The 21597-nt window shown below is 41.0% G+C and overlaps 2 protein-coding genes across 2 annotated transcripts; both read right to left on the minus strand.

The window, feature by feature from the left end:
- Nucleotides 1–7682: 7682 nt before the first annotated feature.
- On the minus strand, nucleotides 7683–11084 carry LOC143117010 (claudin-7-A-like). The gene is made up of 4 exons (XM_076278446.1): nucleotides 10641–11084; nucleotides 9876–10040; nucleotides 9268–9349; nucleotides 7683–9092 (listed from the first exon to the last, which is right to left on the minus strand). The coding sequence occupies exons 1-4, from the start codon at nucleotides 10861–10863 to the stop codon at nucleotides 8933–8935; spliced, it is 630 nt and encodes a 209-aa protein (XP_076134561.1). The 5' UTR covers nucleotides 10864–11084; the 3' UTR covers nucleotides 7683–8932.
- Nucleotides 11085–11533: 449 nt separating this feature from the next.
- LOC143117009 (claudin-7-A-like) lies at nucleotides 11534–15173 on the minus strand. Its single transcript, XM_076278445.1, has 4 exons — nucleotides 14731–15173; nucleotides 14396–14560; nucleotides 12763–12844; nucleotides 11534–12605 (listed from the first exon to the last, which is right to left on the minus strand). The coding sequence occupies exons 1-4, from the start codon at nucleotides 14954–14956 to the stop codon at nucleotides 12443–12445; spliced, it is 636 nt and encodes a 211-aa protein (XP_076134560.1). The 5' UTR covers nucleotides 14957–15173; the 3' UTR covers nucleotides 11534–12442.
- Nucleotides 15174–21597: the final 6424 nt, after the last annotated feature.

A 21597-nucleotide genomic window follows, 5' to 3' on the forward strand; every position in this document is an offset into this window, starting at 1 on the left:
AATCGTGTGTCCTCATGATCTGAGTGTCTTTTGCATGTAACAGTCTGAGGTTTACATACTGTAGATCCTGTCATGTGTTCTCATCCCTCCCATTCAATTTCCTGAATTCATGAACCTATTCAAACACACTCATCAGAATTTTAGGGAACCATCATATGTGTACGCCTCTATGTATCAGTCAGATCCTATAGTAGATGAATGAATCATGCTGAGAAGTTCTGTCCCTTAAAAAAACAGGAGTAAGAACGCGAAGCTGGACCTGCTGAGAAGTGGTGATAAGAGAGGGAGTGAACCAACATGCCACTAATGGGAATGCAAGCTGACAGGAAAAGCCATTCATGACAGCAGAAAAACCACAGATCAAATTGAAATTGAAACAAACAAGACAAAATATGTGAAAAACAAATATGAATATAGATATTCATGTATGTCAATAAAGTTGTGGGAACCTCAACACAGGATGATAAGTTAAGAGACGTCTTAACATGGTATCTTGACATGAGATGAAATGATAACACAGCAACACTAAACAGGAAATTCCACAGCAATTTCGGTCTCCTCTCATTATGCTTCCTAAAACACAACTCAGAGGATGCCATGTGCAAACATCAACCACCAAGGATGAGTATAGCTTTACATGTATACACTGACTGAATGTATATATTTACAATTCACTGTCCTCACAACTTAGCCAAGATCAGTCAGTGCATATTCAACCAGATGCACATATTAGGTAAACCAGGTTTGTGATGAATACCAGATACAATACAACAGTATTACAAACTTTGCAAAGTAACCTAAAGCTCAAAAACTAAAAAACCTAAATGCTGTTTATTCAAAATTGCAGTTTGTCTGGTTTTGATCGGATCATAAATGACCACAGCAATGAAGAGGAATGACCGAAGAATTTGTTGGTACTTGTTTGTTAGAGAACCCATCATGAGTGTGTAACGGGGTGAGGAATGGCTCCGCTACTAAAATGTATGTGTGTGTATGTGTGTATTCAGTTTATTTCCCAGATGAGGCACTTACCTAAAAATCACCAGTGCTATAAACTTGGTCGGTATATATAATAATAACAGGCAATTTAAATATAAATAAATATGTATTTAATTTAAATTTGAATGTCTATATTTAAAGGAACCTTATGTAAGAAATGTATATCAATTAATCATGAAATGGCCCTGATATGTCACTAGACATTAAGAAATCATGTTAATTTCAAATACTTATATCCCTGACAGCAGTAGTCCGGCCAGGATATTGTCATTTTAAAAGTGAAGTTGCAGCCCTCAACTGATGTTGATGTTGTCATGTTATGTTTTGGCCTGATGCGCCACCCTCCACCTATCTACTAATCCCAAAGTCAGTAGTGTTTCGGTATCTGGGTTGCCAGCTCTGCTCTAGTTACCACAGCTGCAGCTATAAACATGTCGGATAAAAAATGTCTAATGTTTTGAAAGTGATTGCAGTACCAGTTTGAGCCAAAATCTTACATACGGTTCCTTTAATCTAGTAATAAAATACTCTTAAATAATAAAACATCAAAACAGTGGCCTAACGCCCAATCACTCTCTCATTCACACATTCTATTACAACTTAAACAGACTTGACATTTACAAAACACTTTAAACATTACAGTAACTGAATGGTCCCATTAATACACTCTTTGAGAGTGTATGAAAGCCTTTGTTATCCAACCTGTAGTTGGGTGTGTGAGTTTGAGTTTGCTGTAGCGCTTGGTGCCAGTAACGCATCCATCAGTATAGGTGAATGTAAACAAACTGTCCTGTCTTTCGTAAGTGTGTCATGGGGCTTTCGTAAATCATTGTACGCCCACTGTATGTACTACTCTATGTATGGTGTGGACTCCCATTTATCCTGTATCTTGTTCCTACCCCTGTGGCTGTGGTTGTGCACAGTGGTTAAAGTGGGATTTGGCAGGTGGGGGAATCCTGAAATCCAGTGTCGGTGCAACAGGGAAAAATGACTCACCGTTGGACAACATATTGAGTATCATGGTGTTGCAATACATTTTGGACAAGAATTGCCAGCTTCTTGGTCACCTGTACATGTGAAAAATTAACTCACCATTTATTTTAACAATATCATCACGCTATATCGTTGGAATGAAAGAATATATTTATTATTAATTTATCTGAGGTGGCGGAAGTGCATTCCCCCCCCACACACACACACACTTTAACTCCTGGTTGTGCATCAACAATCTATCACCGGATCTAACAAGAGTCCCCCTGGAACTGCGATCATAGATCCTCATTTGCCTCTTGGATGCACCCTGGGTTTCAGTGTTTGGCGACTTTGACAGCTGTCTTCAGCTTTTCATGGTGGCTCCGCACCCATTCATCTAGGTCTTAAGCTTCGTCGTCCTCCACGTCTTTGCATCCTGTTGATGAGGGAACACGGCTATTGTAAGCAAGAACCAACTCAGGTAAGTGCTCTTTCCAATTCCTTTACTTTTTGGGGGGTAGTGTCCTTAGCATGTCATGCACCATACCTGTTGAATCACTCACACTGTGCTTTGCCTTGAGGGTGGTACGGTGTTGTTGCTCCACTGTGCTTCGCCCTCCAAAGTGTCCCCCATGCTCGTGCCGACTCTCAAACACACTGCGCCGTAGGGGCTCCAGGACCACGAGTTGGTGGATCTCTTCTCCGTCTCGTGGGTCAAGGATGGTTATGAAGAAGACATCCTGTTGTAGTTTCAGGCGCCCAAACTGTCGAGTGAGCTGCTTTGTCTCTGGCCCCATGGCCAGTGGCGTAACTATAGTAGGTGCAGCAAGTGCAGTCGCACCAGGGCCCGTGACCTCCCGGGGCCCGTCGCTACCCCCGCAATGCAATTGCGGGAAAATCCTATACAGGTCCTTTCTGACTACCGGCGTGCCTTTGACCAGGCCAAGGCTACAGCGCAGACGCTCACAAATAAATGGGGGTTCAGAGTAGGCTACATTTGAAAATGTTAGAGCACGGAGAGTGAAGCGTCACTTTGACGAACTATCGGAAGATGAGCGCTTAACCGATGCAGAGAGATACTTCAAAGTGCAGGTATTTAATGCAACTCTGGACATCATAATCAGTCAGCTCTCCCAAAGATTTGCAAGTATGCGGGAAACTTGTCATGTGTTTGAGTCTTTACGTCCTATGACCCTTCAACTCTCAGGTGATGATTAACTGCTTGAAAAGGCAAGACGTTTGTCAGACCATTATAGCAGGGACATTGCACCGACATTCCCAACACAACTCCTCTCATTCAGGTCTTGCTTTAAAGCAGAGATTTCACAGAAGTCATCTATTTTTCAACTTGCCAAAATGCTGGTGGTAGATTATGACAGTGTAACATCCACATTCGGGGAAGTGTGCACTGCTCTCATGTTGTTCCTGACATTGCCTGTGACTGTGGCAACAGCTGAGCGATCTTTTTCCAAACTCAAACTTATTAAGACCTACCTAAGGAGCAGCATGGGGCAGGAGAGGCTCAGTGGGTTAGCTATCCTGTCCATTGAAAATACGAGAGCCAGAGCATTAAATATTGGGAACATCGTTGACGATTTTGCACAACGAAAGGCTCGTAAAATGGCCTTCTTCTAATGGCCTAATTCACACATATTGGGGATTGTATGCACATGAATGATTTTATTTGGTCTCTGCACGGTTAAATAAGTTAGGGTACATTAAGTTTTGTTTCTGCGCAGTGCGAGTTTATAAGCAAGCAATCTACGCTTGCAGTTTCAGCAGAGGGTTGAAGAGGTGCATTCAGTGTTCCCATAATTCCATGCGAGTTTATGTTAATGCAGTAATATTAGATTACCCTGGCCTGCAGGCTGTTAATAAAATAATTTTCAATGTTTTCACATGTAATGGATCCTATGTAGTCGTGTGTTTTTTATTTGAAATTGTAATCTGTAAACTACTTCGGTGCCTCAGGCCCTTTGCATAAACAATTGAAGTCACCCTTAATGTGTATTGCATGTATCAGAGCTATCATCCTGGGCCAAAGTATGTCGGTATGGGGCCCGCGTAGCGCTCTCGCACCGGGGCCCACCATTGGCATGTTACGCCACTGCCCATGGCACACTGTTCACTGTAAGTGGGTTTGGTCACTGCATTGTAAGTGGGTCGGTCCTTTGCTGTTCCTCCATGTCACTCCAACTTTGGCCTCTGACAGCCTGTCTTGTAACTTATACCTTGGCCTTTAGCTCTGGTGGACCAGGATGGTCTTTGGTGGCTGGGCATAAGCAAGCACGGACCTCTCCAGAGGTAACCTGAATGAAGTCTTCACCATCATCTTCATCTTTACATACTGCTGACCTGGCTTGTAACTGACCCCAAAGATGTATTCGGCCAGCTGCGCCACCCACTGCTGCTTAACCGCCCCTAGGTTGGCTGTCTCTAGGTAACGGAGCGTGTTGTGGTCGGTAACAACAGTGAACTTTGAATACCTGAAGTACTCTTTGACCTTTTCAGTAGCCGCCCGCATTCGCTATTACTTGCTCCACTCCCCCTGCTTTTGGCTGAGCATGGCGCCTAGCCTGTGAAGACTGCCAACAGTCGTCAAAATTAATGGGATAGTGAAGTCTGGGTACACTAGGATGGGTGGTGACATCAGACAGCTTTTCAACCTTTCAAATGCTGTCTGGCACTCCCTTTGTTGTCCTCCTTTTCCCACCAGAGCATGTAGTGGCTTGGCTAGGCGAGCGAACTGTGGCACAAAGCGTCTGTAGTAGCTCATGAAGCCCAGAACCTGTCGTAAATCTTTAACACTGGTGGGGAAAAGCCACGTCCTCAGGACCTGGACCTTCTCTTCCTCCACCCGGATGCCCTTGGATGAGATCACGTGGACCAGGATCTTCACTTCAGACCGCAGGAGGAAACACTTGCTGGGCTTTAGCTTCAAGCCATGTTGTCTCAGGCGCTGAAACAGCCTCTTGCAGTGCAAGTCAAAGTCAGGTGAGAAGAGGATGATGTCATCCAGGTACACCAACAACACATCAAAAGTGAAGTCACCCCAAACTACCCCATAAGGTGCTGAAAAGTAGCAGGAGCATTGCAGTAACCAAAAGGCATCAGTGTCTGTCCACTCAAACAGGCCAAACTGCGCCGATATAAGCTCTTCAGCAGCTACCTGTACTGGAACAGGCATACTTTGGTGTCTGTCTTCGGTACCGCAAACACTGTTTAGCTTAAGTCCTGTGACATGCAACACCCCATCCATTTCCTCAAACTCCACCACCCCTTTTGGATAGATCCTCTGTGGCTTGGAAACTGCAGCTACCCTGGCTCTTGGCATTAGTTTTATGGCCTCACTGGTGTTCATAACCCTGACGGGGTCTTGGCACTCTACTGTTGGAGGTATCCTGCACCAGCCTTCAATCACCTTCTCATTGTGCAGTGGGATAGTGATCACTTCTCTGCCAGCCACCTTGACGAACCAAATTTTGCCATCTGGACCCACAAATTCCACCTCCTTCTTGAGCCTAGCCAACACACCAGACGCTTGTCTCTGGTGGAGCACCATGTCTTTTCATCCTCTTCGCATCCACACCTACCAGAGAGGTCACCAGATCTTTGATAACGTTCATCCCCATAATGCCAGGGAGCCCATTCATCTTTTCAACATCCGGATGAGTGTCTCTCAGGACAAAGATGTACCGCCACTCAAGAGTGGTTCCAAAACACTCCATATCTACTTCAAGACAACCAAGGACTGGGATGACCCAATGGGTGGACTTTAGCTGTTCTTCCTCAAAGTGTTCTCTGAAGTGAGATTCTTTGATGCTGGTGACCTCAGACCCAGTGACCCAAAGGCAGCTTGTCTTCACTCCAGAAATCATCAGGTCAACCAGTGGCATAGCCAGAATCTTTCAACAGGGTGGAGAAGTAGGATGGGCCACTATTTTTCACATTCAAATTTCTGCCAAACATCCATAAACATCCTTTTAAAGGCCTAACGTGATATCTAACCACTTGATAAAACAAATATATAGCCTAATCCTAGTTCCTTCATACATTTATTTTCAAAAAATGCAAGTGAATTGTTAGCAAAATAATAAGCTGATTCCGATAGACAATGGGCCAATAGTCAAGGACGATGGAACAATTTTGCTGAGAGAAGGTGCGGGTGCTATTAGCCTGGGTCCATGGGTTTCTCACCTGGGAAAAATCTGAAATACTGACTGCTAAACATACCATTTTTAAAACAGTTTTCGAGGGACAGAAATACTTATACCTAGAGAAAGCAGCACCTGTCTTCTGTCTGAATGACGTGAACATTGCTTCACTGCTTGACAATTGCTTCACTGCTTGACAATACCTCACATGAAATATCGCATGTTAACAATGGAGAGAAACTTTCAGAAATTATGAGAATAGGTTAGCAAAACCATAGCTTGTGGTGAACGGATATGCGGATCATTCCCCTCATTTCTCCAGTGGTTCAGTTTCACTTGTGCAGACGCGCACACACATTTAATTGAATGAACACTCACATCATTACTCCCCAATTGTAGGCTATGCCTCTTTATTTGATCACACTAAAGAAATATTTCTTAATCTGGAAAACGTTTAGTTTCTTTTTCTTTTTCATTTGAAGCACGGGCATAGCCTGTAACTTCACTGCCTTGTGAACTAGCAATCTTTTAGTAGAGGAGGCCCTAACGCTGCAGATAATAGACAGAGAAAGCATATGCTCTGGGAACAGAACACAGTTGCATGTCCAGTGCAGCCATGGGTCTGGTGAATACAGCCTACCGAATGCTAATGGCTACAAGCTCACGCTTTGCCTGGTCTAGACTAGAAGCCTATCTTTCGTTAGCTTCATTTAACTCACTTTTTTACGCAACAGCCGAGCGACAGCAGCCGCCAGCATGTCGTTTTGGGTGTCTGGGATCATCACTATTACATTTTTTGGGGGATTTATATTTAATCAGAGTTGGATTTATAAATTTTAACAACAAATTTTCGTTCCTTGAATTTCAAGTTAATGCTTGAAAATCGTCTTGTACATAAACTACCAGTGCTTTTTCAAAGTTCTCAATGTCTCGTTTTAAATGTCAAGGCCCTCGGAAGTCTACCAATGAAGTATAGAGCTACTTTGAGCCTCGTAAATTGTGTAAAACAGTGATTTATTTGCATGGCTAGGCCGATGCCCGAGGCACCCCCATCGAAAAACTGTTGTTAGCATCGGCTAACTAGCGCCAGATTTCTGAGTGCAGGGGACAAGCCGAGATGAGCTATGAGACATACGTTCACACTCGGTATCATGTTTCAACACACTTTAGGTCAATATCACACCGGAATTCTCCTTTAAATCCAATTTGCATAATAATTTGGAACACAGTGAATGTATGTTGAGACATTATAATATTAAGAGCCAAGAACAATGTCAGTGCTAGTGTAATTAGTTACTGAGCTTAACTGAACCAAGTTGGGTGTTATGTTTTTACTTTTCGAAAGCGCTCCTCAAAAAATGAAAATATTACAGTAACCACATCAATTTTCAACACTGGCAACACATGGCAACACTGATCATGTTAAGCACTACCATCTGGAGTGTTTAATGTATTATGTGAATGTATCAGGAACTCCTGACTTTCAATGTTAATCACTTTACTGATGAAAAAAACAAAGCTGAAATCTATTTGATAAACACAAACATTATTCTTGAATTAGCTACAATGCAAATATTTTAATACAGTATGATGATGTAGATTACATTTATGATTTAGTAATTAAAAGCATGAAAGGAATGTACTGTAACACATCAGACATAGCAAAAATAGGCGAAGCAAAGGACACAACATGCATGTCAGAACTGGCTACTTATAAAAAGAGACTAATACAAAAACAGTAGAATTACAGTATGTACATCATCATCATAATTTACTGGCATACTACGACCATGGTCACATACAACTGATGGGTGTTTTGATCTATGTCCATAGATCGAGTTATGTTTCTCTGTAAATTCAATTAAATTCAAATGTATTGGTCACTATATGTAGTGAAATGCTTTGTTCACTTTCTCCATGGCACTCAAATACTAAATGACCAAATAATTTGAAACAAGGACAAGACAATGACATTTATTATTATATTACATTTATATGAGTTGCATTTCTCTAGATAACAAAAGTTATCTAGAAACAAGTAGCTCCTTTTACTCAATTGTGTGCTCATTTTACTTAGCCTAATCGTGCTCTCAAGATTGTGCTCTCAATTGAGTAAATTGTGTGCACATTTTACTAGTGTGCTCCTTTGACTAAATTGTGCTCTCATTTTAGTTTTTGTAAAATGACCGCACAATTTAATAAAACGAGCACACTTTGTAGTAAAATGGACAAACAATATACTAAATTGTGCACACACACACAGTCTAGTAAAATGAGCGCAAAATTTAGTAAAATGAGTGCAAAATTTAGTAAAAATAAGTGCACATTTTCTCAATATACAAAAATATCTTGCGATGACACCTCCAGGGCTCTGTAGGCTAATACATAAAAATCATCAAACAAACACATCGACTGATCATTTGAATTCTTCATAACTACACATGTAAGTTAATAAGGAAAGACGCATATGAAGGTAATAATTGAGTATTGCAAAATTACCACCCCAAGTAGGCCTATACTGATTCTTAAAAAAGAAAAACACAATAAAATAAGCAAATTAATAGACAAATATTATTGAAAACATAGTTAAGCTGACAGCTGCAGCATTTTAATTTTATAGTTGTCTGTAAGCCTCGTTGTTGGTTTATGAAGATTCTCAGTGGTTGTATTTCATACATGTGACAAAAAACCCACCACCAGCTGAGAAACTGTTAATAGTACCATGTTGTGGTCTGCCTGCACAGAGCTCCTGCACAGTGACAGGGGAATGGCACCAAGCTCGTCCCATGGGATGTTCCATGGGATTCCTACACATAGTCCTTGCCAGGGGTCATCTGGGCAGCAGACGATATGTAGCTTCTACGTGAGGAGGAACGAGACAAACTACAGCAGGCCAGGAGCACCCCTCCCAAGATGGACAGGAAAGCTCCACCCCAACCCAAAAACAGGCATGTGCCCAGGGAGTACCTGTGGAAGAACAAAAACATTTATCACAATCCTTCACTCAGATATGTAAGTCTGCAAGAATATGGAAAAAAGTATACAACACATTGATGCTGTATACGTTTTGATGGTAGATACTAAACTGATAGTTAATAACAGGCATTCACATCAATCAAAATCCAATAGTTTTTTAGCCTACCTGAGGTGACCTTCTCTAGCATGATGGAAGCCTGTGATCACATCGTGGGCATACCAAGACACTACTCCTAAGGCACAGACCCCTGCAACAGAGCAGAGAAAAGAATGTATCCTGACAGGTGTTGATTGTAGTGATGAGGCAACTTTTGGTCTCTCTGTCACTTTCAACAAAAGCACATAACAATGTCTAAGACCTTCAATGTTCTGTGGTGATGCCACAGATTGAGAGATTCAGATAAGGTAATCTACTCCACTAATGATATCTCCACCAGAGTGATATTAATGGAACCATGGGGTCACTGAAAGATGCTGAAAGATATGTCATAGAAGGATTATCTCACCAACACTAATGTGTACCACCTACTTGGATAGTGAGCTGGAAAATTAATATGCATAGATATGCTCAATTCACATTCGCTGCTGGGTGGAAAGACAAGCTTTTACAAAGGATTTTTAAAAAGATGCTCTATTGTTTGGCTTGAAGCTGTCTAAGACACACCGTTTCAGTTGTCCCAGGATCAAGGTATTGCTGTAGCAGTCCTATGAGAGAACCTACTAAGTGGCACATCACAAATGTGATGACATGTACAGTATAAGGCATCAAGCTACCTGACAAAATGAGAAGGATCCCTCCAATGAACGCCACCTTGTTTTTCATCCGGTTGTCATCATCTACGCACATTGTGCACTTCATGCCCAACACGGCCACAGCCAACCCACACACTGACAATATGATGCTGATGATCATCATGGCCCTGGTCCACTGGACCTCCGCTGCATGAGTCAAAGACACAGAAAGCTAAAGGTTGAAGTGATATACAGATACATGGGTCATTTTATAATTCGTGTACATTTCAAGTGTAGAGAGAAAACAAAAAAATGGAATGAGTTTTTATCATTAAACTTTTTTATTGTCATAGAACACACTTCAAAGTTAACATGACAAGTATTTGCTGAGCTTAAACTTGTAAGACGTGAAGTATTTATTTGAAAAAATAATGTAGATAACATTTGTCAACTAAGTCTTTTAGTTAAATTTAAGTTAGGATAAATTGGGTCTAAAATAATTATAAAGCATTGTTATTGGTGAAAGGTTGTTGTAATTAGCATAATTGTTGATTACATAAAGATTTTTTCTAACTAAATCTTTATCATGGAGACACGAAATATAACCTACCCCATGACCCACATGCTGGCACTGTACTGTTTGGGAAGTGTAACTGTGTAAATTCTACCGGGGAGAATCAGACAGGAGATGGTATGAAATAGTGAATATTAAAAAAGACCAAGAGTGAGAGAGGGGGGGGGGGTTCCTTCTCACTATCTCCAATAGTCTACAGTAGGCTAGGCTTAATAGCGGGGTAGATCACTTACTCGATAGGTGGAGAACTGAGTCGAACGTAGAGCATTCCCATTTGCCGGTGCTGGGCACTGAGCACTCCATCCAGAGCCCGACGTTGATCATCAACGACTTAAACATCCCCTCCTGTGAGTGACTGTAGGTTTTCCATTCGTTCACAGAAGTGGATGTAATCAGACAGATAAGTCCCACAGAGGCTAAAAAGAAACCGAAAACTTGGACACATCCATTTGCCATGGCAGATCCGAGGGTTTCACGTTATTGTAATTAAATAAAGATAAAAAGAACCACAAACCCAAGGGCAAGTGCAGGCCTGCAAAGCGTAAATCTGTGTTGTTAATTTCCGCAAAATACCGCCAGAGGAAACAGACGACAGAACCAGGTTTGAAGCGCACTTTTCTCCAGAGAACCGTTAACTTTCACCAAGCTACTGGTCCCGTTCTGTAGCTTGCTGTCAACTTACTAACTCCAACAGCTGTGTGCCATCCGAAAAACAGCCACACAACTGAGGGGGCAGAACTGGCACTACCACACGCCCACCGTCACAGTTCTTGAAATAGCAGTTTTTCTCGTGAATCTGTTGCTGCAGTGTTTTAGTACCACCATTCGCATTTCAAATATAATTTATAGCCTACTAGTAGGCTATTATAGGCTGTTCGTAACTCAGTTTAGTCTACGATAGATACGAGATATTCACGACGGCATAGGGTTAGGTTACAATAACCACATCAATTCTGATAAGACATTTGGCAACATGGATCATTTATAGCCTACTCTGCACCATCTGGCATAGTCCATGCCAAATATTAATGTGTTATGCGAAAGTATCAGGAACTCGTGTTTTTCTATTTTCATAAATTTACTGATGAAAAAAACAAAGCTGCAATCTGTAATTGTTTAATAAACACGCACATCATTCTTGAGCTACAAAGCAAATGTTTTAATACAGTATGATAATGTATATTAGGCTACATTTATGATTTAGTAATTAAAAGCATAAATGAATCACACAGACATGGTAAAAATAGACATGGCAAAGGACACAACACTCTCACTCCTTCCACAACTAGCTACATATGAAAACACAAGACTAATACAAAAATAGTAGTATTATGTAGGCCTATCATAATTTAAATATACGTTTTTTCTTCAGAGAAAGGTACACACTAACTATATGTCCATAGATCAAGTTATGTTCCTCCTATGTAAATACTAAATTACTAAAACATTTGAAACAAGGACAAGACAATGACTTTTTGAGGCACTTATATAATTTGCAGCAGTGCTCTAAATAACAAAAAGACATCTACATCTACATTTCATTCCTTGTCTATTTCCTATATAAATAAGTAAAAAAAAAAAAACGCAGAATTTTTTTCAACATCTGCAAACAAACACATAATTTGAATTCTTCATAACAGGCACACATGTAAGTTAATTAGCAAAGATAACCTGAAGGTAATCATTGAGTAAAATTACCACTCCAAGTACACTGATTATTAAAAAAAGAAAAACACGATAGAATAAGCAAATCAATAGACAAATATTATTCCATTTGACAACATGGTTCGCTGACAGCTGCAACAGTTTAATAAAAGTATCCTTCATTGGTTACAGGTTCATCATTATTATTAAATACTGTTTTACTGAGGCTAATGTCTGTAAGCCTCAATGTTGGTTAGTGTATGGAGAATGTCAGTGGTTGTATTTGACACGTGACAACAAATCCACCTGAGATGAGATGTGTTGTGGTCTGGCTGTAAAGGAGCACCATGAATGGCACCAAGCTCGTCCCGTGGGATGTTCTGTGGGATTCCTACACATAGTCCTTTTCAGAGGTCATCGGGACTGGAGGTGGCGATGCGTAGCTTCTGCGTGAAGCGGAACGTGACAAACTACAGCAGGCCAGAAGCGCCCCTCCTATGAAGGACAGGAGAGCTCCTCCCCAACCCAAAAACAGGCACTTGCCCAGGGTGTACCTGTGGAAGAACAACACACTCAGTGTGGCACTCAGTGACCCAAACATTTACCTCAGTCCTTCACTCAGATATGTACAAGTCTGCCAGAATATGTAGATACTACACTGGCAGTTAAAATAGGGCATTCACATGAATCAAAATTCAATTGATTTTTTACCTTTTTTCTTCTGGTTTAGGATTATGGAAATTTGTGATCACACCGTTGGCATACCAAGACACTATTCCCAATGCACAAACCCCTGTAACAGAGCAGAGAAAAGAATGTATTCTGACGTCTTGATTATAGTGTGATGGCGCCACCTATAGTGTGTAAAGATGGCGCCATCTCTGTCACTTTCAACAAAAGCAAATAAAAATGCCAAAGACCTGTAATGTTCTGTGGCGATGCCACGGATTGGGAGATTCAGATAAACTAATCAACACCACTAATGATATCTAGAGTGATATTAATGCAGTGGTTCTCAAACTTTGTCTGTCATCCCTCACTTTGGAGGTGGGGAATTTTCAAGCCCCACCTGACCCCTGATCAACCTGGAAAAATGGTGACGTTAAAGTGTTTTTTGCATTTTGGTACCACGTTACATTTCCCGTCTCCGTATGCTGGATCAGATGTTATTTTAGTTCATTTGTCAGTTTGTTTAGGACTCCAATGTTTGTGTGTGGCTATTTTGTTTGAAATCTATGATCTTCCTTGTCAAAAAAGAAAGGCATTATTAAAGATAATGTATAACAAAATACAAATGTCCTCCTGTTCATTGCGCCCCACCGGTCATGTCTCTATTCCCCAATAGTGGGGCCCGCCCCACACTTTGAGAACTACTGTATTAATAGAACCATAGGGGCACTGAACATATATCTGACATTTGTGTCATGCTATTTCATGGATGGACAGGGTTGGGTCAGATTACTTTAAAATGTAATCCATTACTGACTACAAATTACATGGCAATTTTTGTAATCAGTAACGTAATCAGTTGGATTACCAAAAACATGTAACGTAATCTGATTACTTTAGGATTACTTTTAGATTATTTCAATAAATATGCCCATTAAGTAAAAGACACCACAACAGAATTGATGAAAGAATTCTCATTCTATTTTTCTCCGCTCTTCTCCAAACATGCACAACTCAGCTTAACCTTTATAAGGGCACACCTGGACAAAGAATTTAGCTTTCGCTGGATTTTTTTGACCCAGGGACATGGCCTGAGATTGGCATAAAAAAGGGAAGCATTAAACCCAAATGACACCATGTCCATTTCAATTGTTGGGGTGAGAAAATTATTATTTTGGGATGTTTTTCAACCAGGGGGACCTGGTGACTTTCTCAAAGTAAACGGTAACACTAAAACAAGAGGCTACATTAAGATTAGGAGGAAAAGACCAGGCAGCGTGCCGAGAGACCTGCCCCAATAGTATGTAAGTTAGTAAGTAAGTATATCTTTTGATCCCGTGAGGGACATTTGGTCTCTTTCGCAAATCCAGATTACATGTAATCCGTTACCCAACCCTGTGGATGGATCATCTCATCAACACTCTTGTGTACCACCTAGTGAGCTGCAAAAATTAAGATGCACAGATACGCTCAATGCACATTCGCTGTTAGTGTGTTAAGAGAAGCTTTTAGGATTTTAAAAAGATGCTCTATTGTTTGGCTTGAAACTATTAAACAAGACACATTTCAGTTGTCCCAGGATCAAGGTAGCCTATTGCTATAGTAAAGCTTTGAGAGAACCTACTAAATGGCACATCACAGATGTGATAAAATGTACAGTAAGGCATCAAGCTACCTGACAAAATGAGAAGGATCCCTCCAACGAACGCCACCTTGTTTTTCACCTGCTTATCTACATCTAGGCACAGTGTGAACTTCATGCCCAACACGGCCACAGCTAACCCACACACTGACAGAATAATGCTGATGATCATCATGGCCCTGGTCCACTGGATCTCCCCTGCAGAGTTCAAAGACACATAAGGCTAAAGGTGAACGTGATATACAGAGAGGTAATATTTTGTCAGAGGAAATCAAATCAGACATGGCATAGAGAATACTTAAAAAAAAAGGCTCCCCTCACATAATATCTCCAATGCAGCAGTCTTGAGAGCGTGGTGGATGACTTACCACGTTGGTAGAGAACTGACTCAAGTGAGTCGAACACAGTGCATTCGAGTTGAGTCACATGCACTGAGCACTTCATCCAGAGCCCGACGTACTCCTTGAACGAGTTCACCCCCTCGTTTGTGTATCCGTTGGTTTTCCATTCATTCACACACGTTGATGTAATCAGGCAGACAAGTCCTACGGACGCTAAAATGCAAGCGAAGACTTGGACACATCCATTTGCCATCGCAGATCCGAGGATTAAGGGTTACTGGAATTAAATAGGCTAAAGATGTAGTAAGAAATGAAAGTGTGGGTCTCCGAAACGTAAATCTGTGTAAATCCCCGCTATTTGCGCATACATCCAGAGGAGACAGTCGACAGAAACAGGTTCAAAGCGCACTTCTCCCCAAGAGACAATACCGTTAACTTTGACAAAGATATTGGTCCCTTTTTATAGTCTGCTGTCATCTCACAAACTGAAGCAGCTGTCAGACTGAAGAGGCAGAACTGACACTCCCACACACCGTCGTAAGCCTACTTCTCGGAACAGGAGTTTTTTCGTTGATGTTGCTGCAGTGTTTTTTTTGTTTGCATAACCTACTACCCATTCGCATTTCAGGTAGCCTAGGTTATCATTTGCAGCCAGGCCAGTTACCAGCTAGGTCACTGAGGTCCAGGACTGCAGTAGTAGCAATAATTCCAATGTGAATCTAAATATTCACCTGAATTAAAAAATAAAAAAAACAGCTGAAAACGTGTCCGTTCTGTAGGTACTCTCAATTGAGTTGTATTGTGTTTGTATTGTGAGCCAGAACATCCAGTACAGCGGCACTGCTATAGACAATAATTCTGGGCCCCGACTGGCGCCCCTGATCCAGCAGGCCTACCCTAGGCTATTTATATTAGGCCTATATATTTAAGGGATTCCTAAAGATATAGGGATGCCCCCTGTTCTGGTAGCAACAACATGTGATAATTCAAAAACAACTCCAATATAAGATTTTTACCAGCCTGCATTGCAGTGTACCTTGTACCTCTAACATTGTCTGTTTGACAATGATATTGAGATCAATAACACTCAGATCTAACTCTGATTCATCTTGTTTGGGGACATGCTTTCTGTCATGTAATTTTTAGAAGAACTTAGAGTTTAGTCACTGGTGATTTTAGTTTATGTCAGAGGTATGTGTCCATTGTTCAGGATGTAGAAATAGGGGTGATGACAGTGACTCGTTAAGTTCAACAGGAGTATAACATTGCGTGGGCTGCAACTAAGTGCTGACATAAGCTGTGCAGCAGCTGGTCTTGTACGTTTATGTGGCTGGGAAGTGGAACTTTGGAACTACTTCTGAACTGAGAGCGTTCACTTGACAATAACAAACGGGCTATGTTGCTAATGTTCATATAGGTAGCCAGAAGGCTAACATCACATAGTTACTCAAAGGTAGGCCTACTCTGGGAAGTACTGTTCAATATCACAATCACCTGCGCTTATGAGTATGAGTGAACATAAACAAAGAATGAAATTACTAATTTGGGCATGGAACAACTCCATTTTTTATCTTTCACATGTTGAGTGACGTCAAAACATTCTCCTGGGGGCTTTCGCAAAACTCCCACTTCAAAGCCCAACGTTCCCAGTTCAGGTGTGACTTACCCCCCCTAAACTATAGAATTCTCCCACTCCAGGTGCTCATGAATGCACCATTGGGCCCAAAGTGACAAGGGGCCCATGGCAGATGAATGGGCCCTACACAATGAAGGCCCCTCAGGTTGGTTTTTATGTACACATACTATTGACAACTATTTAGTTTCTGTTTTAGTTGGTCTTTTCTTGATTCACAAACATTTATGGTTTATCTGTAATGTTTAATGTAACAATTTTCATAATCAATATTTGCCATTAAAGTACCAAAATTAGTTTTTACTTTAGTTTTAGCGTTATCACACTAGATGTAAAATAGTTGAAGCCCACACCCAAACTTAGAGACAAAACGAGCAGATTTATTATGAAATATCTTGCATTGGTGCCCAAGATGACTGACATAAGCCACTGATGCAATGACACATCACACAGCGGTAAAAATAGCCTGGGAAAACAGGAACTCAAAAACAGAGAAAAAAAAAACAGAGAAAATTTTTTTAAACGATTGGTAACAGAAAAACTGGATAACTGGATACCCTGGACACATTACCGTTTTTTTTTTGATGATATTGATTGATAATATTTTACAATCCTGCAGAACTAAAGGGCATTTTCTTTGTCCTACTTCTCAGGAAAATATACCCCTTCAACTCCCAGTTTCAATTTCAGCATTCCCAGTAGACCTGATATGCTCCAGACCAGGCAGGCATTCCTGGAATTGGCCAGAGTTACCATAAGGTTTGAGATGCCTTCGCCTCCCCCTCCCATGTTCCATTCAGAGGCATGTGAAGCTTTCCCGCCACAACTCAGCAGCTTGGAGGTGGCTTTGGACACAACCCAACACTTGCTGCAGGTCCACACTGATTGAGGTCACATTTTCCTCAGCTATGGCCAGCCATAAATGAGCTAGCTGTGCACACAATAGCAGGAAAGAATGTGACACAGTCACAGAAGAAGAAGTTTCAGAAGAAGATGAAGGTAATCAACCCAAGTAAAACAAGACTGTAAACAGATGTTTGGCCAAAAACACTTCCACTTTGCTCTCTACTGAGAATTAAACAATACATTTCATTGCTGGGGTGATATCAGGCAGCCTAAACATGCGTACAAACACACGCACACACACACACACACACACACACACACACACAAACACACACACACACACACAAGTCATGCACAAAAAAAAACAGAAGATAGATAATTCCTTCAGTACGTGACTTTCTGAACTCTGTGACACAATATGAATCACATAAGTGACTAAAATGTTAGCCTACTTATGAGAACAACAAAATCCTCAATAGGCTACAACCATGTCTTGAAAATTAACCCACTCCAAATAGTTGTCAAGAAAATAGGCAGGATTTCTTATACAACCCCAAAACAGAAAAAGTTGGGACGTTGTGTAAAATGTGAATAAAAACAGAATGTAATAATCTGCAAATCTCTTAAACTCAAATTTACTTGCAAAAAGGACACAGGCAGCATATCAAATGTTGAAAATGACAAATTTGACTATTTCATGGAAAATATATGTTCATTTTGAATTTGATACCAGCAACATGTTTCAAAAAAAGTTGGGACAGGGATAACAAAATGCTGGAAAAGGTGTGTAATGATAACGAAAACAAAAGGAGAAATGTTTCACAACTAATTAGGGTAACTGGCAACATGATTGGGTATGAAAAAGAGCATCCCAGAGAGGCAGAGTCTCTGTGAAGTATTTGGGGGGTTCATCATCTACAGGACATAATATTATTAAAACATTCAGAGAATCCAGAGAAATCTTTGCGAACAAGGGAAGGAGCTGAAAAACACATTGGATGGTTGTGGTATTCTGGACCTCAGATGGCACTGCATCAACACCAGACCTGTTTCCACACCTGTCATTGTATGGGCTGAGGACAACCTCTGATTTGAGACACGATACAGAAAATACCACCCTCTTATCTGGGCCTGGGCTTGTTTAAAATGGACTGAGGTAACATGGAAAAAGGTCCTGTGGGTAGACCAATCAAAATTTGCCATTATTTTTGGAATCATGGACTCATCTGGGCTAAAGAGGAGAGGGTCTATCCATGTATCCAACCTATCCAACTTGTTTTAGTGCTCAGTTCGAAACCCAACATCTATGACGGTGTGGAGGAGCATTAGCGCCTACAGCATGGGCATCTTGCACATTTGGCAAAGCACAATCAATTCTGAAAGGTGTATACAGGTTTTGAGCAACACATATTGCCATCCAGGCAATATCTATTCCAGGGAAGACCTTGAATATTTCAGGAAAACAATGGCAAAATAAATTCTTCACATATTTAAATAGCATTTATCCATAGAGGAAGAGTCCTTGTGCTAAAATGGCCTGTCTGAATTTTGAAGCAGTACAGTGGTAAACATGCTCCCGTCCCAACTTTTTTTGAACATTTTCAACATTAAATATGTTGTCTGTGTCCTTTTTGCTGCTAAATATGGGTTTACGAGACTTGTATATTATTATATTTCGTTTTTATTTGCATTTTGCACAATGTCCCAACTTTTTCTGTTTTGGGGTTGTATTTGTTAATACTTCCTTTGATGCTTTCGTTTATAGGCTACAGGAATAGAGTAATTCATGCAAATGGGGGGGGGGGGGGGGGGGGGGGGCATAAGGATATAAAACACTGATTCTGAGTGAAAATGATGATCACAATACACTACTAAAATATTGTTGCTTTTTGAATATAGCCTATGGTCGCAGTCACAAACGAGTGAGAGACTGCGTTATTATCGTCTCCAAAAGTTCCAAAAGGATGCATTTTCAGTCCCATATTCCTGATGACTGGATAAAATGGATGAACGCTGTGGGTAGAATTTATTTCTGTTTAGTGTAGGCCTACTACTGTACTGTTACACTGCTGGTTCTGTCCTGTCCTTGCCTCCCATCTAGTGGATGAAAAATGAAACACTGTCGCACAGTAACACCTTGACACTTCATGTTAAGCTGAAACGACGTGTGTAGCCTATATTATGCGTGCATGTCAGGTGCTCGAACCATAGTTACGATTTTCATCTCTCCATTAATGGGGTTGCTTGTTTCCCCACATGGCAAACACATGTAGCGTAAGGACAGTTTATAGGCTATTGTTGAAGATGTGAATTGCAAGTGAATAGCCTACAGCATTTAATACTGAGTCTATTGATATATTCACTATCGTCTCATCTTAGCTGCGTGTGAGGGAACCATAACAATAACCATATCAACCAAAATGACAGGTAATCTTCAGAACGCGTTGCATTTTTTACAGTTCAACACCTTAAATGTTGGCGCTGCGCATGGTTGGAAGGTAGCAAATGCTCTGGGACAGCTAATCACAAACCAGTCCGATGTCATTCCTACGCGGGGAAGAGAGCTCAGGGCCAAACTGCCTGCTGATTCACGCCGCGCGCTGGGAATGCTGTGGCTTTATCAAACCAACAAGCACACAGGTGTGTTTGACAGGGAGGGAGGAGGGGGGAGGGAAAGAGAGATGAGTCTGGGTTTGTTCGTTTATTTCTACATATAGAGTTAAAGAAGAGTTAAAGAAGCAAACCATGCAATGATGTTAAAAGAGTAAAATGTAGGCATTCTCTCTCTTCCAATGTAAAGCAAATTAAGCTAAGACGCGAAGCTTAGCTTAGTGTTTAACATGTAGGCCTAATTTCTGCGAAAAGCTTGGCGAACATTAGGCCTGTATAACGTAATAAGTAGGCCTAGCCTAAAACAGTTGTTAATAATAACTTTAGATCTGTTATTGTATTCTGTAGATCGACTGTGGACAGTAGAGGAACAGTCATGATGTAGTCAAATAGGCCTCCCAAATTGTTGCTTTAATTCAACATATTAAGGCACTCAACCGAATAAGCACGACCAAAATAAAACGGATGTCTTGTCTAGTGTGCAGTAACACTATTACTGGCAGGCACGACATTGCTAGTGCACTATTGCAACCTGTCAATGTTGATTCACACGCTCATGCCATGCCAGCGCAGGCTACACCGCGACACACCCTGCTGACCCTCTCTACCGGTTTTTCCTGAAGATGTGCCTCCAGCAAGTGGTTAAAAAAACTTGAAAAAAAGTCAATCGCACGAATTAAAGCAACCAAAAGCAGAAACGCTCCACAGAACAGTGTGTACGCGTCGGTAGACGTTAGCTGCCACACCTGGAAAGCTCCAGCAGGTATACTTTCACAATGCATTTCTTTTCGTTTTTTCCTTGTTTTCAAAGGGTGGGTAGGAAGGTCTATGCTATCCTGAACGACGGAGAGGTGGGTGTGTAGTTATTCCATGTTTCAACACGTGAAACAAGTGTTTGAAGCTCCAGGTCTCAGTATGCCTATGCCTGTACCTGCAACCTTCCACACTCACAGGTAAGCAACAAGAACCTTTTCTACAAACTTTATTGGCAAATGTAGTAGATTGTTTAATTAGTAGCCTAGGCTAATCTTATCTGTCTGCCATACTTAACATGGACAATAAATGTAATTTCTTAAGGTAACACAAGGACTTCCATAGATGTGCCTTACCTGTATTAGGAGACAGGAAAAAGAAAATGCATACATTTCCTTCACTAGATTGATTATATTTAGGGTTTTTATATTGCAAGGCCATGCTTCTAGCATATGAACATTACTTTGTAAAAATTCATTAAATGGGATTATGTTCAGAAAATATGAAGATATCTCACTAGTGTGATGAAGAATATGTATAGGGTATGTGAACATGCTGCAAGTTTACATATACTGTAAAATTTCAAAGGCTATAGAACTTGGATATGTTTGGTGGGCCTATCCTTTCTGAATAGCGCACATGGCAGAAAAGGCTAACTTGCTCATGACAAGACTTGCTGTAATTAAGCTTCCCCTCACAGGTCATTACACAGGCTGCTTATTTGAAGCAATTAAACACTCCTTCTGTTGGAGTCTCAAAAAAGGGCCATGCAGACTTTGTGTAGTTAAGCCATAATGCCTCAGAACATTAAATTAATGATCTCATTTCAGGGCAGCAGCAGCAGTCTGCGGAACAGCCTGTGTTGAACACTTCAGAACTCCTTCAGACACTGTTGCACACACAGCTGGAAGCTTTGTCTGAGATGTGCATGTCTGATTTCAGTCATTGTTTCTGGTAGTGTGTGTGGTGGGGGACCACCCTGGTACTTTAATATGATGTTGAAGTATGGTAACTTCACAAAAAACACATTACAATTCAGGAATAATTTTGTG

The sequence above is a fragment of the Alosa pseudoharengus genome, unplaced genomic scaffold (genome assembly GCF_046254945.1).
Source record: "Alosa pseudoharengus isolate Yale_2024_CS ecotype anadromous, Long Island Sound unplaced genomic scaffold, YU_APseudo_1.1 YU_APseudo_1.1_scf_11, whole genome shotgun sequence".
Classification (NCBI taxonomy): Eukaryota; Metazoa; Chordata; class Actinopteri; order Clupeiformes; family Clupeidae; genus Alosa; species Alosa pseudoharengus.

Bases quoted from the DNA above. Each gene is read 5' to 3' on its own strand.
- LOC143117010 (XM_076278446.1), bottom strand. From the start codon at position 10,863: ATGGCAAATGGATGTGTCCAAGTTTTCGGTTTCTTTTTAGCCTCTGTG. The intron at 9,350-9,875 runs GTAGCTTGATGC...GCTCTGTTGCAG, and splicing joins GATCCTTCTCATTTTGTCAG to GGGTCTGTGCCTTAGGAGTA. The intron at 9,093-9,267 runs GTAGGCTAAAAA...GTTCTTCCACAG, and splicing joins GCTAGAGAAGGTCACCTCAG to GTACTCCCTGGGCACATGCC.
- LOC143117009 (XM_076278445.1), bottom strand. From the start codon at position 14,956: ATGGCAAATGGATGTGTCCAAGTCTTCGCTTGCATTTTAGCGTCCGTA. The intron at 14,561-14,730 runs GTAAGTCATCCA...TGAACTCTGCAG, and splicing joins GTCAGTTCTCTACCAACGTG to GGGAGATCCAGTGGACCAGG. The intron at 12,606-12,762 runs GTAAAAAATCAA...GTTCTTCCACAG, and splicing joins CCTAAACCAGAAGAAAAAAG to GTACACCCTGGGCAAGTGCC.